This window comes from Phoxinus phoxinus (genome assembly GCF_949152265.1).
Source record: "Phoxinus phoxinus genome assembly, chromosome: 10".
In the NCBI taxonomy this organism is placed as follows: domain Eukaryota; kingdom Metazoa; phylum Chordata; class Actinopteri; order Cypriniformes; family Leuciscidae; genus Phoxinus; species Phoxinus phoxinus.
This window is the reverse complement of record NC_136885.1, coordinates 6955930-6973853: the sequence shown is the minus strand read 5'-3', so window position 1 is coordinate 6973853 and position 17924 is coordinate 6955930. Positions and strand designations below refer to the sequence as shown.

The 17924-nt window shown below is 38.7% G+C and overlaps 1 protein-coding gene across 1 annotated transcript in view; it reads left to right on the top strand.

Annotated features, from left to right (window-relative positions):
* adamts16 (ADAM metallopeptidase with thrombospondin type 1 motif, 16) overlaps positions 1 to 15840 on the top strand; it is a 99424-nt gene extending 83584 nt beyond the window's left edge. Inside the window, exons 19-23 of the mRNA XM_079624959.1 lie at positions 7964 to 8168; positions 10642 to 10836; positions 12245 to 12454; positions 12546 to 12693; positions 14597 to 15840. Of these exons, the coding sequence (XP_079481085.1) occupies positions 7964 to 8168; positions 10642 to 10836; positions 12245 to 12454; positions 12546 to 12693; positions 14597 to 14712 (874 nt within the window). The 3' untranslated portion in view covers positions 14713 to 15840. The remainder of the gene's footprint in view (positions 1 to 7963; positions 8169 to 10641; positions 10837 to 12244; positions 12455 to 12545; positions 12694 to 14596) is intronic.
* The last annotated feature ends 2084 nt before the right edge of the window (positions 15841 to 17924 follow it).

Sequence of the window (17924 nt, the reverse complement as noted above, 5' to 3'; positions counted from 1 at the left end):
CATCTTAGATATTAAATGTGTTTAGACTAGCGACCTGTCTTGCTACGTTACACACACACACACACACACACACACACACACATTACAGATCTATATGCACTTGTCTCCGACAGCTGGAGAACGGATCTGTCCTGCCCGTGTTTTCAGTAACTCGTTGGTGATGATGGACGCACTGCTCTACTGTCAGCGAAAGTATCGAACAACATATCAGCAAGTGTTGATGGCTTTTAGAGACAGACCTCGCTCTCAGACAGCTTCTCCTATTTATGAAATCATTGACAAAGGATGAAAAGTGCAAGCTCCAGTTGGCAACCACCCTAAAATCTTCATAGCAATGCTCCAAAAAAACACTCTAAAAACCTTAGCAACTGGCAACACCCATAATACCCTGTGGCAGGGGCAATCAACAGCCAGCCTGTCGCCATTCATTTTGTGGCCAGCGTCATGCTAAATATGAATGTATTTTTATTATTATTTTCACTTAAGTATTTAGAGTGACTTTATGTTTGCATCATTTTAATGCAGTTGACACTTTGAGGCAGAGTCTTGCACCTGGGCGAACCGTTAATATTGAATCAATTGACATGAGTTGACTGCTGGGACAATAGCTAAGACTATTTCGACTCAATTCGGTACACACTGATTGGCAGCGGCTTACAACGATCCTGTGCATATTTTTCTTAATGCTCTAAAGATGTCAAAGATTTATATTTACAACATTTTGCAGCATTGAGAAATATATATAGTCACGCTGAATTGAAGTAATTGAAAGCTTCAGTGATTACTGATATTTTTTTATAGGGATTGCTATTTGCTCAGTTTCTGTATATAATCTATTCACAATTTGAATAAAAGTTGTATTTTTTGCACTGTTAAGAGGACCAACAGTCACATATAGACAGCAGAGTTTCAGGAGACAGATATCTGCATTTTAATGCGGGTCTAGTTCGGGTCGCATTCTTGTCAAATGGGTCGCAAACAGAAATAATTTAGTTTTAATGTTGGATAATGGGTTGAATGTTCTGTTAAGTACTGCGGGTGAGGGTTTTGGGTACTTTCCAGTGTTTAAGTGGTCCATGGTCCCCTTAGCAGCATGAAAAACAAAACATTTATTCAAATTGTGAAGAGATATATTCAATAGCATAGCCGGAGGGACTAGGGAGCCCAGTGGAGCCGTAAGGACGATAGTCCCAGGTGGAGCCAAAGGGAGGGATGAGCCAAGGTGGAGCTGACAGGTCAACAAGCCGAGGTGGAGTGATGTGCTCGGATGCTGGAGGCAGAGTCAGCGGATCCTCTTGACTAGTTGGACTGTGTGGACTTGACTGGTAACCGGAAGACCCGAGGCGCCTCCACGCAGCATAGTGGAGTAAACCAGGGAGGAGCTGAGGACCTGACGGGAACCAGCCGAGGCAGAGCCGATGGACTGGCTGGCTTTGGAAGACTATGTGGAGAGGGTGGCTAGGTGGGATTTCTGGAAAGATAGCAGGGACGGGAGAACCAAGGAAACATCCTCTTCCATATCCTCATAAATATTTGCAGAGGCCAGCTGCAGCTCACCCTCAATGACGGGAATGTGGACAGGGAATGTGTGACGTCCTTCTCGATACACATGGTGAATGCAGACCCGCAGTTCACCAGCACCCACTCCACAAACTCGGCAAATGTCTCTCAAGGACCAACACCGGGTAGGCGTGCCTTGGATTGCTCGTTGAGGCTGGTGTAAAGTCCGTAAGGCATGCCAAATGTAAGTCTCTCGTGTGGTCCTTTAGTGTGCCCTGATTTTGTTCTTAATAGACCAGCTGGATGGCCGGTTAGTCCATTTGTGTCACATTTATGCTGGTCATGCACAATGTAGGAGAAATACTCAAATAGTATTTATTAGACGATCAAAATTCATTCCGAATACAGGAATACATAGGAGATAACACAAACCAGACCAACACGTTTAACTAGAACTGACAACAGGAACCAGGCAACTAGATGAACACAGGTGAACAGAATCTAATAATCAATGATTAACCATAGCAACAAACTAGAGAGTGAATGAGTAACCAAGTTAACTAATTATGATCACAGGCAAACTGGAACAGAGCAAAGAGAGTGAAAACAAAAACAGAACAGAACATAACAGAATATATGTTACATCAAGTTGAAGGCCTCTGAACTTGAGTACCGCTGCCCTATAGCATCCTGGCAGTGCATGATAAAGCATCTTTCACATTTCTTCAGTTGTCGTTCATCAGAGAGCTACGGAAGGCCTAAGGGGCCATGTTTTCTTTTTTTTTCTTTTTTCTTTTTTTTGTGATATCAGCTTATTTTCTCGTGATCTTGACACTAGTGTTTATTTTCTCGTGATCTCAACATAACAAAATAGTTTTCTCATGATCAATTATATTTTTATATAATAATAAAATAATGAATAATAATACAACTAATTATTTTTCATTTTGTTTTGTACAACTTTATATTTCTGTTCTGTTTTCAGAGTTAATCTTTTATTTACCCGTTGTGTTATTTTCGACATGATTTGATGACATCAATTACTGCTTTATTTATTCTCTGTTTGTGTATTTTACTTTTAGTATTTCTTCAGTTCATGCCTTCCTTTGTTTGATTTCCCACCACTCTTTAGTTGCTATGGTCACGTCATTATTAGTTAATTTGTCGTCAGTTTTTGTCTGGTCATGTTCACATTTAGTGGTGTTTGTTGACATCTGTTGCTGAGTATACGTGCTATTAAACTTCGTTGAGAACTTTATTAATCTGTCAACGGGGTTAGGTGTTTATGTCGATACTCAAGATCATGATAAAACAGCTATTTATTAAGTCGAGATCACAAGAAAAAAAAATGTGTTATGTCAAGATCACAAGAAAACGAGAAAGAAAAAACATTATAATGCTTGGCTTTCTTAGTGCTTCCATAGAAAGCAGTGTTGGGTGTTTGTAAGATAGTGCTTGAGCCAATTAAGTCGACTGGTCTATCTCTGGGTGCATCTGATAAAACCGGTTGTCAGAGCTCTAGTGTCCTCTTATGTCAGTCTTCCCAGAAAGTGCTGACTTGGTCCTGTAAACCAATCCGTCCAAACATTGAGTCTTCCTGGGCGTTTTGCCCTGAGTGAGAGAACATGAAGTGAAGACATCCAAAACCAGTATGAATGTCTAATACATTTGAATTGAAACCTGCAATTATCTCCTTAAAGAGCCATTTCTACCTGATTTAACCAATAAAAATGAATGTTGTTGGTATATATTAATGTATTTAGGTTTGTACAGTGATGGTAAATAATTTTTACTTGAATAAAACTAGTTAATTTAGATGTTATCATTTTTAGGTTACTATTTCGGTGTATAGTGACTGGCTGATGTTGTATGTAAACATCCTTTCTGTTGAAACTTGTATGTATAAAAAGAAGAAGAAAAAGAAAAAAGAAAATATATGTATATATATATATATATGTTAGTCTACACATCAAAATAAGTGTACTTTTTTAAAGCACGACGAAAAAATTATTACACAATGATTTAAAATGTATTTTAAAGTAAACCTTTTAATTTGACATTATTACAAAAGTGTTATTTTTAAAGGTGCACTTAAGTGTGTTATGAAACAGTCATGAAATTGTTCTCTTTTTAAGTACACTTAAGTGACCTTTTATAATTTGCTAATACAGTTTTTAAAATATATATATACTTGTAAGAAGTACACAACTAGTACACATTCAATACAATTAAGCGCACTTCATTTTCACAGGAGACCCCTTGAGGCAACACTGAAAATGCAGCATGTACTTTGAGCATGAGTGCATATTTGTAACACAACTGTGTGTTTGTGTGTGTGTGCGTGCGTGCGTGCGTGCGTGCGTGCGTGCGTGCGTGCGTGCGTGCGTGTGTGTGTGTGTGGCTAAACACATTTGCGCTCACATACTCTCATAGAGTAGGTTCTGGGGGTTGGGAGACGCTTGGCTGTCCATGAACACAGCGCTGCCAATATTTGCTGTCTATTCCATCATGATGTCACTTCTCCAACAGGTGTTTCAGGCAAGATTGAGCAGTACTGTTAAAATTATGTTTTACTGGGGGTCTTCTCTGTGTGTCCGTGTTTTTCTACCTCATTAACTGGCCTCTGTAAACACCATTTATTGCCTCACGTTTATCTGATCTCCTGTTTGTTTGGCTTGAACTCTTTGGGTTTACGAGAGGCCAAGGTTAAAAACCTTGCAGACTCGGCACACAATCGCACTGTTGACATGAAGGACACGCATATACGCTATACATTAAACACAACCTGGGGCTAGAACTGAGGCTGTTGGTTTAGCCAGAGATGTAGATTAGCTACTATGCATTTAATTTATGGTGTAAAGAACAAAACACGAGGAACAGGTCAAATGCTCAAAACAGGGAAACCTATAAACCCGGAACAGAACTGAAACACACCAAGAAACTGACGGGATGACACTAGACCCTGAACAAGGGAAACACATGGTCTTAAAAACAGACAGGGATAAAAGGGCAAACAAGCATGACAAGATACACCTGGGATACACAGAGAAAACTACAAACTTACACGCTAAACAGGAACAAAACAGAAACATGAAACAGTCTCAAGCAGGGGTTGTGACAACTTGTAAGTTTAAAACTTGATGTAAACTCATTTAGTACTGTTTTCTATTGTTAAACCTCTTTTTTGTACAGTAGTATACTTTTATAAACAAAAAATATGCCAAATTTAGTCCCAATAATATTTAAAAAGTATGCATACAAGTATAGGTAGAACTTTGATTTTAGTATATATAACACAAAGTATACTTGGAAAATTAATTTGAACTTCACTTAAAGGGGTGGTATAATGCCCCTTTCACAATTATGTAAAATAAGTATTTGATGTCCCCAGAGTGTGTATGTCAAGTTTTAGCACAAAATACTCCACAGATATTTGTATATAGCATGTTAAAGTTCTCACTTTTTGAGAGTTAGCAAAAACGCATAGTTTTTGTGTCTGTCCCTTTAAATGCAAATGAGCTGCTGCTCCCGGCACAGGGGGCGGAGCTACAACAGCTTGTGTCCTTTTACCTCACACACACATGCATTGAAAATTTCAAAATCTTTTAGCCTTTTATGTTCAAACCGGAGTCAGACAATGATGGAGAAACTCAAGAAGTAGAAAGTTGAAAATGTAGAAGCAACAGGACATTTCTGAATGGTTAGGTGAACAATTTATGCGGCTGATGTGGAGTTAACTATCTTCTAGTCATTGATTATAATATTCTGTCTTGATAATCTTTAAATCGCGTTCCAGGGGGCGGGGTTTATGTAAATTCTAGGGTTAGTGATGTCACTAACCCGGGAGAAATGTTGTGTAGTCCCTACCTGCCGTTTGTTGTAGTCCTCTTAAAAAACGATTTCTTTAAAATAAAATATCTCCCTTTGCTTTGAACTTTGTAACTTTGCCGATGTTGTTTATGCTCAAACAGCAACATTACACACTAACTAAAGTTAGGAACCTTCCCTTTAAGTTTAATGAACTTTTGTATCTAATGAATGACATTCCCTGATTTAAAGTCCGAGTGAACCGGAAGTTGCAAACGACTTTTCTCAAGTGTTGTGTGACGCATTTCCGAGTGAAACGGAATATTGAACAGAAGGCAGGGTTTTACTTCAGCGCTCCTCCTCTCCATCTCTCGCCCATAGCAGAGTAACGGTTTGAGGGGAGTGGTTAAGCGTTTAAGCAACCCAAGCGGTCAAACCTATGTCATCAGAAAAAGAACCATTCCAGACCCGGAAGTAACTTTTCAAACTTTGATTAAAGATAACTTCGGCAAACAATTTTTTCCGTGTATTAACTTGCACGGATTAATTGTTCACCACAAGACTAGTAATATCCGTTAACAAAGTAAATAGGGTCAATTTTGATTTCATGCCGACTTTAAAATTCTGTCATCATCCAAAAATCGATATGGTCACGTTGTCACAATCAAGTTAACCAAAAATTTGAGAATATTGTGATATAAATGTTTGTCTCACTGACTTCAGATACATACACTGCTATTACATAAGTAGTCAGTTGTATGTCATCACCTTTATGTAGACAGCATGCACAGACACACTTATGAAGTATTTTAGGGTGCTACATTATTTGATCTTATGTCCTCAGTGCCAGAAGTGTCATGGAGAAGCCATTACATCATGGAAATAGGTGGAGGTTCACATTTAGAGCCTGACATCACTGTGGCTCGAGGTAGAAGCTTAATGTCGTCTTCCTCCACACAGAGCATCTGTCCTTCTGTGATGTTTTGAAATAACGTTGTTCATAACGTAGAATAAAACTGATAGATATTCTAGGACCCCATCGAAAATGAGATGGTTCATCTCAAGGGGTTTATCCTATTCAAACTTATATGATGATATAAGGCAATAATGTAATATAATGTCCCTGTTCGGTCATATTTATGGGACAAATAATTAAAGTCTCCTTTGCCAGACGACTTTCCCCAAAGAGTGCCAACTGTACCGTATGCATTACGGCTGAAGTGGTCGCAAACGGTGAAAGCTGAACCCTGGTGAAATCATAGCTGTGTGAATGTTTAATCCAGCTCATAATTAATAAATTCACACAAGCAGGTTTATGGCAACAGAGGCACAATATTCCCTATGATATATTATTAAGTTCCTTTAATTACTAGAACCGTCCGGCCAAGGCATTGCCAAATTTACCTTTTAAAGTAGGTCAAATGTCTGATTCCACCATATAAATATCATATGTATTTTAAAGAGCAGAAACTGAGGATGTCATACCGTGTTGAACATCTCCAGTGCTCTTTTAAGATGAAAGCAGATCGGGTCACTGGAGCAATTACGTTCATCAGAGCTGTTGCAGCATTCCAGTCAGATGACGCGCTCTGCTATGAGAAATAACGTTTAGGACGGGGGATTTGAGGTTGTTTGGGGAATTCGGGGACAACTGATGAGCTGATGTTTTGACTGGTTGGTTTTGCTGAAAGTCAACAAACCATCCGCTCTTGATAATCAAGGTGTCTCAGTGTTACAACTCGCCTAACCAGAGCTGAGGCTTGTGGGAAAGGACACTGTAGCCACATTCAATGGGTATACGTTCAGAATAGCATACTACCACTCTATATTTCTCTACGTACATAATACCGTATCCCACAACGCAATGCACTCAACCTTTTATTTTTAATGTGATGGAATGAACCGCAGTTTTTATCATCTTCTTTTTGGCCAGTTCTGTTATTGTGAATTAAACTATAATTAACTATAATATAACTAGGGATAAAAACTATAATTTGGGATGTGCTGGAGTAGACTTTACAGAGTGCTTGACTCTTGCATTATCACCATTTGATGGAAATAAATGTTGTGATGTTATTTCCATTAAGAGGTGCTTTAATTTTTGGGATCTTGAGATCTTGTATTGGTAATGCAAGAGTCCAGCACTCTGTGAAGTCTCCTCCAGCACATCCCAAAGACTTTCAGTGAATGTAAGGTCTGGACTTCATAGGTGCCAATTCATGTGTGAAAATGATTCTTTATGCTCCTCACAACCTTTCTTTCACAATCTGAGCCTGATGAATCTGGACTTTGTCATCCTGGAATATGGCCATGGTTGTTTGAGAAATGAAAAGCTACACACTCCATCAATTAGGGTTAGAAGAACTGTTGCCTATTTAAATCCACACTACTTTTTTCATAATGTGTATGATTTGGCATGTTATTTTTTAATCGTAAGTGAGCCATATACAATATTCAGTATAACTGAGCAGCATGTATTATGCAGTACACTAGTACTTAATTGCCTTTGCCTCAGTGGGAAAGGAATGCTCTGGGAAAGCTTGGGTTGAACTCCGCACATGTGATAAATATTAGTGATTCTTTGTATCGACCAAGAACTCTTTCTAGATGTAAAGACCTTATAAAAAGATCTTGTGTGTGCTGTTGTGTACCACAGCTGGAGTGTGGAGGACTGGGGTGTGTGCAGTCGCAGCTGTGGGTCTGGAGAGCAGATCAGACAGGTGCGCTGTCTTCAGAAAACAGGCCCTGATCAGGTGGACACAGTGACTGATGACCGGTGTGCACAACCACCGCTGGCTCGCAGACAGAACTGCAACACACACACATGCCCACCGGTCTGGAGCACTGGACCCTGGTCTCAGGTTAGTGATCACTCACACAACTCTGTGGCAATCAACATTGCATCATGCATCATATAGGCAAAAATCTTCTTATTTAAAGTGACAAATGCTCTACATAACAAAAAAATAGCTAAGCTAATGGTAAATATTGTGTGAAATATTAAAACATTTTCTTCAAATAAAACCTATTATTTTCAGGGTCATTTTGACCCGAAGATATTTTTGAGTTGTCAGAAATACTGGTTAACCTAGGATTTTTTCTTGTAGTTGTGTGACTATTTCTACGGTGTATTTATTACAGTCTCGTATTATCGTTCTCAATAATCTCGATCTGCGTCACGCGTCATATTTGGATTTTACCATACACGCAACCCCTGACAGAACACAAGACCCAAAAGACAATATTTATCGGCGAATATTAACATGGAAATCCCCGCTGTCCACCTCCTCCTGCTGGGACAGAGGGATCACTCCCTTGAGGATTAAAGAGGACTGAGTATGTTGAGTGGATGCTGGTGCAGTGTGACACCTTTTCCCATCAGCCTCGCTGACAAGGAAAACGCCAGACCCATTTGCAACGGAGCCAGAGCCCACCGCTGAATTGAAGCTGAGCCCACCACGAAGACAAGCCAGCCGTTTTCGTCCCAGAACCCGAGCCCAACACGAAGTCTGTACAGGTGTGCAAGCCGTCAACAACGTGCATCACAGAGGGCATTTTAGTGGAGTTTGAGGGAATGAATTGGAGCCCCGCCCACACTCCCAAGCCTTAGGTGCGTACACAATGCTGGGTCTCAGCGGAACTGTTATTTTATAAGCTAGATGAGGTAATCTCTGGTCTTCAGTCACAACTGTTCCCATCCAGTTCCAAGTCGTCTTACTCATCGCTGGATATGGCCAGTTCCAAGTTGTCTTCTTTGTCCAACACCAAGTCTTCGTCTTCCGGGGCTTCTCGGTCATCAGCTCCACCTTGGCCTGTGGATCCCTCATCTCCACCTCTGGCCTCTGGGCCCCAGACTCCACCTCGGCCCTCCGGCCTGTCGGCTCCGCCTTGGTTTCGACGCTCCCTTGTGGACTGCCTTCCCTTGGCTCCCAGGCTCCCTCGTCCCTCTGGCTCCACCTTGGTCCATTGTCACTCTGGCTCCGCCTCAGACTTCCAAGTCAGTAGTTGCACCTCGACCCTCCACCCCTCTGGCTCCGGCGGGCTCTTCCTTGCCTTTCCACCATTGTCATCACTCCCACTGTTTCTGCCCTGGTCTGCCAATCCCATGCCTCCACATTGGTCATGCCCGCCTGCAGCTCCACCGTGGCCCTGTGTCACCCTAGGTCTTCGGCTCTGCCTGGGTCTCCACCTTCACAGTCTCCACCTCAGTCAGTCATCTCCCTGGTTCTGCCCAGCCTGTCTATCAAGGCTCGACTATGGCTCCTCCCTCCATCGGCTCCTCCATGGACCTTCATCCTGTCATGGCTCTGGGTCATCCTCCTGCTCCTCCTGTCTCCGCCCTGGCTCCTCCCACCACCGTCTCCTCTGGCCATCGTCTCCTTGGTGTCTTCCACTGCCTGCTACTCATCCTCCTACAGAGCCCCCTCTCTCCCTCTTAGGCTGGATTATGGTTACAGTGCAAGGGTGCGCCTTCTTGGGGGGGTCTCTTCTTGGTTTTTATTAGTCTCTTAATAAAGTCTTATATTATCATTTATTCTTTGGATTTTTCTATACACACTACCCCTGCCCTGCCACTCTGAAGGTATACACATTTATGCATTTTGCAGATGCTTTTATTAGAAGAATTTTTTTTTTTTTTAAGATCATGCATGTGAATTTTGCTAAGAATCGGACCCATGATTTTGGCATTGCTATCCCCATGCTCTACTATTTCAGCTTCAATAAGTTGTTGGTTTTCCCTCATTTAAAAGTTTTACAAATTAATAAATTAACACCTTTTCAGAGTTTCCAACGCTATCTCACGACCAATTCGTACGAATTTGTACGAGTGATTAAAAGGTGGCTAATTCGTACGAATTTGTACGACCTCACTCATACGAATTTGTACGATTTGTCTAAACCCACGTGATGGGTAGGTTTAGGGGCGGGGTCAGGGGTAGGTCATTCGTGTGAATTCATACGATTTTGGCAAATCGTAAAATATGTACGATTTAGCAAAAAACTTACAAATTCGTACGAGTGAGGTCGTATGAATTGGTACGAATTAGCCACCTCATAAAATTCGTACGAATTGCCGTGAGATCGGGTTGGAGTTTCAGAGTTTTAAATGAAAGACTCATATCAGTAGACTAATTGAAAACATAAAAGTGGGTTACCTCATAAGGGTCAACATGGCTTGCTGTGAATTTTGACAATTGCATCCGTAACTGAACACTTTAACTTTGTGCAATGCTGCATCACAGGCCAGCAGAACATAAAAAAACACCTTTAATTCTACAGTTAAATCTTCACTGAGGAACATTGTCTTACATTACGGGTGAATCTATTTCCCAGTGTTCTCGTAAATGTGGCAAGGGAGTGATGAAGAGAGCGGTGGCGTGTGTGAGCAGTGACTCCAGTTCTTACACCCGCGTGCTGCCGGACGCTTTGTGTGCCGCTCTGCCCAAACCCAGCAGCCAAGAGACCTGCATGATCAAGCGCTGCCACAAACAACGCAAGGCCCAGTGGTTCGTCTCCACCTGGCAAACGGTAAAACCCTCAGCAGGAGACTTGCACTGCATTGTGATGGAGTGGGGTGATGTGGAGTAGTGAAAAAGCCTATAGTTAAAGTAGCAACCAAATGGTTTTGAGTTCAAACCCCAGGGGTGATGCATTATTTTTTACCAGTATGAGGCAGACATTTAAAGGAATAATTCACTCAGTGACATTTTCATTATTTACTCACCCTCATGTCTGGTTTTCTGATATATTGATTAATTATGACATAACATTTTGGGGTGAACTTTTCCTTTAACCCTGCTCTGCTCCAAATATATTGTCTTTGTAATATGAGTACTTTAAGTCCCTTTGGGTAAAAGCATCTGATAACCCTTGTGGAAAAAATACACTTTATCAAACTTTATCAAAAAAGAAAGGTACTTAAACGAAACAATATACTTAAAGGATTACTTAGTGTTAACTGAACGTAATGTTTTCGGAAACTTAAGTGAATATTTATTGCAATCAAATTAATGTTTATTGTTGAAAATGTATATAAAATGTATATTTATTAAAGGGTAAACCTATTTTACAGTGTCTTTGTTACACATCACATGTACTTATAGTGATATAGTAATTTTATTGACCTTAAATCTAACCTTATAATCAGTAAAAAAATATTTTTTTTTATTTTAGTAAACTAAAATATCTTTACTGTGTTTATCAAATTGATTTGTCCAATGTATGTGAAATGACAAAACATAAAACTCAAAAAGCCCGTGAAAAAAATAAACTAAATATTGACAGTGTACATGTTAATTGATAATCATAATTGTATAATCACACTGTAACTTGTTACACTTCATTTTAATGTGTTTCTGCTATAGTGTAATTATACATTTAAGTACTGAGTAATATTAATCAACTACATGTACTTACTATAGGGATAGGGTAGGATTAGGGTTTGGTTTAGGTTTAGTTGCATGTAATTATTCCTAATTTAAAGTTTTTACTATAGTAAATAAATGTAACATGTAACAAGGACACATTACAATAAAGTGTTAACAAAAATGATTTAAGGATGATTTAAAATGTACTTTAAAGTAAAACTTTAAATTTTAAATACTTTTTAATGTACTTAGGCTAAGTGTGTTAAGAAAAAAATGTCATAAAAGTATACACTCTTTAAGTTCATTTAAGTGGCCTTTTATTTTTCATTAATATTATATTATAGTTAAAATTTTTATATATATATATCTAATATTATATAATATTTATGAAAAAATGCCTATATATATTTGTAAGATTTGAAATACACTACAAGTGCACATTCAGTACAATTAAGCACACTTCTTTTACACAAGGAAAAGGACCGGTTTCTGCTTCCGTCTCTTTTATAATGCACAGACGTGTGTTTGGGTTGAATGAGGCCTGTGATATTCTCTCTTTCTCTCTGCAGTGTTCGGTGTCATGTGGAAAGGGGCTTCAGCTGCGTGTCGTGAAGTGCGCAGAGAAGGATGTGGCAGGAAAATATAGAGAACTGTCACCCAAAAAGTGTCAGAATGTGCCCAAACCCTCCATGGAGCTCCAGAGAACCTGCGTCCTGCCAGACTGTCCCGTCCTCTCTCCTCACAGCAGGCCAGACTGGTACTCCTCACCGTGGTCTCAGGCAGGTCTTCAGCCACACGTCATGAGCTCAGCAGGAAGAGTGGGATGCTTGATTTTGATCTTGGCATGCCGTGTTTTGTGTTTGTCTGCAGTGTACGGTGTCGTGTGGTGGAGGGGTTCAGGTGCGCTCAGTGCAGTGTCTCGTTCATGGGCGTCCCTCCTCTGGGTGTGTCCTGCAGATGAAGCCAGTGATGTCCCAGGCCTGTAACACTGCATTCTGCACCCAGCCAGAGAAGAAAGGTCTGTCATGAGCTGTGATATTATCTGAGTTATGCAATAAAAAAATATTTTGAGGAAAAAGTTGTTTAAAAAAATAAAACATTTGTATTATTATGCATAATATTATTATGCAAGTCAGTAATAAATTATAATAATAATTTATTAATATCAGGATATTTTTTGTAGTTAATGTGATTAAAAAATGTTAATTTACTGATATTATACTATATATATATATATATATATATATATATATATATATATATAATATATATATATATATATATATATATATATATATATATATATATATATATATATATATAGTGCTATTTAAGTACTAAAATGACTAAAACTAACATATTAAAAAAATGTAATAAAAAAAAAAAAGACAAACATACTCTCTAAAAAGTGCTGGGTTGTTTTAACCCAAATTTGGGTCAAATATGGACAAACCCAACCGTCTTTTTTAACCATAGACTGTAAAAATATATTTTTAATTTAAAAATGTAACCCAACGGCTGGGTTTGTCCATATTTGACCCAAATTTGGGTTGAAACAACCCAGCATTTTTTAGAGTGGGCTACATAAAATTACTTAAAACTGAAAATTTACAAATGAAAGCTGATTTACAATATTAATAAATAGTATATATAATAGTATATAAATAACACGTTTGCACATATTTGTTGTCTTATTTGTTGAAAAATGTATTATATTAATTAAGGAATATAATAGTATCCAAAACCCTTTATGCTGGGTTTGTGAACGTTTTGACCATTGCATTTCTTATTTGGAAAGAAAGAACGTGAAAAAAAAGACAACTTGTAGTAACTTTATTTTAAGGTGACGTAGTTATAAATCACTACATGTATTTACTATAGCAATAACAGTAAGGTATGCATAATTACAAGCAACTAACCATAACCCTAACCACAACTACTGTACTAGTACTGTACGTATACAGTATGTAGTTAATAAATATTACTCGGTTCTTATTTGATTACCGTAAGTACAATGTAACTACGTCACCTTAAAATAAAGTGTAACCCAACTTTTGTTTTCTGTCGCTTTGTTTAGTTTACCCAAATATTTCAGTTCTGTCATCATTTACTCCTCATGTCGTTATAAGACTTTCGTCACTTTTCATCTTTGAAACACTTATGAAGATCTTTTTGATGAAATCTAAGAACTATCTGTCCCTCCATTGACAGCTACACAACTACCAATTTGATGCAAAAAAAAAGTTCATAAAGAGATTGTAAATCTAATCCATATGAATTGAGCGGTTTAGACCAAATTTTCTGAAGAGACATGATCACTTTATGTGATGAACAGATTAAATTTAGGCTTTTATTCACATAAAAACATTCATCAATGCACAGATCAGATATGATAAACTAAGGCTCAAGCATGTCCAACCTCATAAACCAATGAGGTTTATTCTCACGTGTTAATCACGTTTGAGCTTCCGCAACAATGTTTATGTTCACATATTAATGTTTGTATGTGAATAAAAGCCTAAATTAAATATTTTCATTTAAAGCGATCGAGTCTCTTCAGAAAATGTGGACTAAACTGCTCTGGACTAAAGTCTTAAGGGTTTGAAACAACGAGGGTGGGTAATTGATGATCATTTTTGGGTGAACTAACCCTTTAACAAAGTTTGGCTCGATATCTCCTTTTTACACATTTGGGCGGCCCCTTTCATCTGATTGGTCGGAAAATCTTTTCCTTTGTCGTTCAAATAGAAAATGAAATAGTCAAAATGTACACAAACCTATGGAATTGGCTATTCTGTTTATATATATATATATGTGTGTGTGTGTGTGTGTGTGTGTGTATATATAATTCATTATTAGGCTGAATAAGACATTTATCTTTATCTTTAGCTACATTGTAACATCTATGTCTCCCTGTGCAGATGTGATCTGTAAAGATCATTTCAACTGGTGTTATCTGGTGCCTCAGCACGGCGTTTGCAACCACAAGTTCTATGGGAAGCAATGCTGCAAGTCCTGCTCACACACAAACCCGTGAGAACTTCTGCTCTAGATGTTTGACCGTGACCTTCTGAGCCCTCGCAGGAGCAGAGTGATGCCCGCTCTAGTGCTGTGTTCAACATGTACTGAACAAAGACATTATTAAGGACTCAAAGTGGTTTGTTTGTCTGGGACTTCAGTGGAGAATGACTCGGCCTGCTGATGACGGCGAGACTGCAAGTGTGTCTGCAGGAAATGACATCATCGACAAAGCCCTATGGAGGGGATACCGTGTCAGTGAGGGTGTGAGGACTCCTTTCATTGTGTTTCACACAACTTCAAATGATCAGGAACAAAAAAATATCAGAATGCTTTGCGTCCGGATATAGACTAGACTGATTCCGTGTGGCAAAATACATGGACATGTGTTATGTTTTTTCATGAACATGCTTCATAATCTCATGTGAAACACATAAACTGGCTTAATGCGTTTTATGGTGGCAGCAGAAAGAATATGGCGGCATGTAGTAGAGCTACATTCATTTTTGGTGCTATATGTTGATATTAATGGCAGCCGAGCAGCTGATACATAACAGAGGTTTTAAATTAACATGACAATGAATTAGTGCTTTTGTATGATTGATATTAATTTTCTTATTTATTAACAATACTGAAATATACCAGAATGATATTCTGCTGTAATATTGTCTTATATTGCTTTTATTTGTTTAACTTCTTTGGGTATAGTTGCACAATTGGTATTTTTGTATGTTTTATGGTGCTTTCACAGTACTGTTTCGTATTTGGGGTTTATTATTTTCGAGGGAAACAAAATGCAAATGAAAGTAATGGGCATGAATTTAATGAACTGTAAGAAGTGTCGCATTTAACGAAGTCAGCTCTCTTCGTGGGATGTTTTTAGCATCCACACGACTGCCAAGAACTCTAAATCTGTCTTTGGTCTGATGAAGAGAAATGCACATGAAAGGCTCCGGCATTTCACATATGGGTTTTTGCATCGCACAAATTACTTCCATCATTTACAATATTTGCATTTGTTGTACAACAGCAGTAGATGAATGTAATCGCTCATCCACAATGAATGTTGTTCTGAAGAGTGGACGGAGGATATGTTATAAATGGCAGTCCTTATTAAACGTGGCACGTGTCATATTGCCATCACATTAGAGGCTGTGTTGTCTTTCTCTCTTGGCCGTAGGAAGCAGATATGTAGATCGCTCGTGATCCGGCTTCGCTAACGCTGAGTCAGAGCTTTTTCTTGTTCTTCATATGCACTATTGTTTCCAGATGGAGTCAGACGAGGCCACTGGAGCGCGTTCAGGAACTAATATGACTTGTGAGCTTTTCACCGACTTTTAACGCACAGCTCTGTGAAGACTTTAGCAGAAAACACATACATCACTTCATGTTATTAATGTCTCAAGACATTCGGTAAGACTTAAACCATGTTTTAGTCTTTTGAAAGTTTAGATGAATGTTCAGAACATGGAGCTGCTGAGGGAAGAGCAACTGCTGCTATCGCTCAAGAGCAGGGTTAGTGATCGGCACAAACCATTAACACTGCCTATTGGACATATAAAAGCACACCGTGTGTGCTACAGACACGAGGTGTGCTGTAACTTTTTAAAGCATTCTGAGTTATTAAAGTGATGATGGAAAATTATGGAAAGTCTTTGCAAAAAAACATCTCAGTTTACTTAAAGTGTTGTTAAATAAGTACAATTTAACCACAAGGAACAACTTTCATGATTCCTGATCAGAAAACTTTCACTGCTTTTTGCATACTGTGTAGCAGGGAAGCATGCTCATTTCCAGAAATCAAGCACTCAAAACCCGTTATCTCAGTGGTTAGGTGGTCTTGATTCTTGACAGGATCACTGAAATTAACTTTCAGTTCTTAAAACTTGTGGAATCTTTGATTATAATTGTTTTTCATTTACAGAAACTGGGAATGTCATACCACATAGCAACATGTTAAACACACTGTAGCAACAGCATAGCAACACCCTGGCAGGTTCTGCATGCGCAATCATGTTCACAGTTTCTTCTGTGAATTTAAAATGTAGTTATTGTTTATTATTATTATTATCCCAAAGAAGAAAAGAACACATCAAAACAAATTTCAATAGAGTATGGTATGGGGTCACCCGGTGGCTATTTTTGGTACAGTACTTATCTGACCGTCATCAATTTGTAGCAGTAAATGAAGAGGTATCATATCGATAACAAGTTCAGTATGGTGTTCCACAAGGCTCAGAACTAGGACCGTTGCTTTTCCTCCTGTACATGCTACCCTTGGGGAATATCATTAGGAAACATGGTGTTAGTTTTCACTGTTATGCTGATGATACTCAGCTCTATATTTCTTTGCAGTCTGATGAAACATACCAATTCACAAAACTAACGGAATGCATAGTTGATATAAAAATTTTATGACTAGTAATTTCCTACTACAAAATTCTGACAAACAAGGCTTTCATTATTGGAACAAAAACCTCTGCATGTAATAACCTAGTACTATCCTTAACTCTTGATGGCTGCTCTTCCAAGTCTTCGTCGTCAGTTAGGAGGGTGTGATCTTTGATAGCAGTCTTTCATTTAAATTCTACATTTCTAACATTTGGGAAATCACATTTTTCCATCTTACAAATTTATCTAAATTATGACATGGGCTTTCATTGACAAATGCGGAACAGGTAACTAATGCGTTCATAACCCTAAGGCTAGATTATTTAAATGCTCTACTGGGTGGTTGCCCTGCACACTTAATAAACAAACTCCAGCTGGTCCAAAATGCAGCAGCTCGAGTTCTTACTTGAACCAGAAAGTATGACCATATTAGCCCGGTTCTGTCAACACTGTATTCACTCCCTATTAAACATTTTACATGCGTACATTTTAAAATCTTGCTAATTACTTAAAAAGCCCTGAATGGTTTAGCTCCTCAGCACTTATAGCATTATAGTCCTTCACGCCCACCGTGATTTAAAAATTCTGTCCGGTTGATGATACCTATAATTTCAAAATTGACTGTGGGCATTTGATCCTCTTCCTATTTAGCCTACAAACTCTGGAACAGTCTTCCTAGTGTTGTATGGGATGCAGACACACTCTGTCAGTTTTAATCTAGATTAACAACCCATCTCCTTTACCTGGCATACCCAACACACTTTTACATTTCAATAATTTCAAACCCCTTTAAAGGATTGCTATGCTGCATAAATTAGGTCAGTAGGAACCAGGAACACT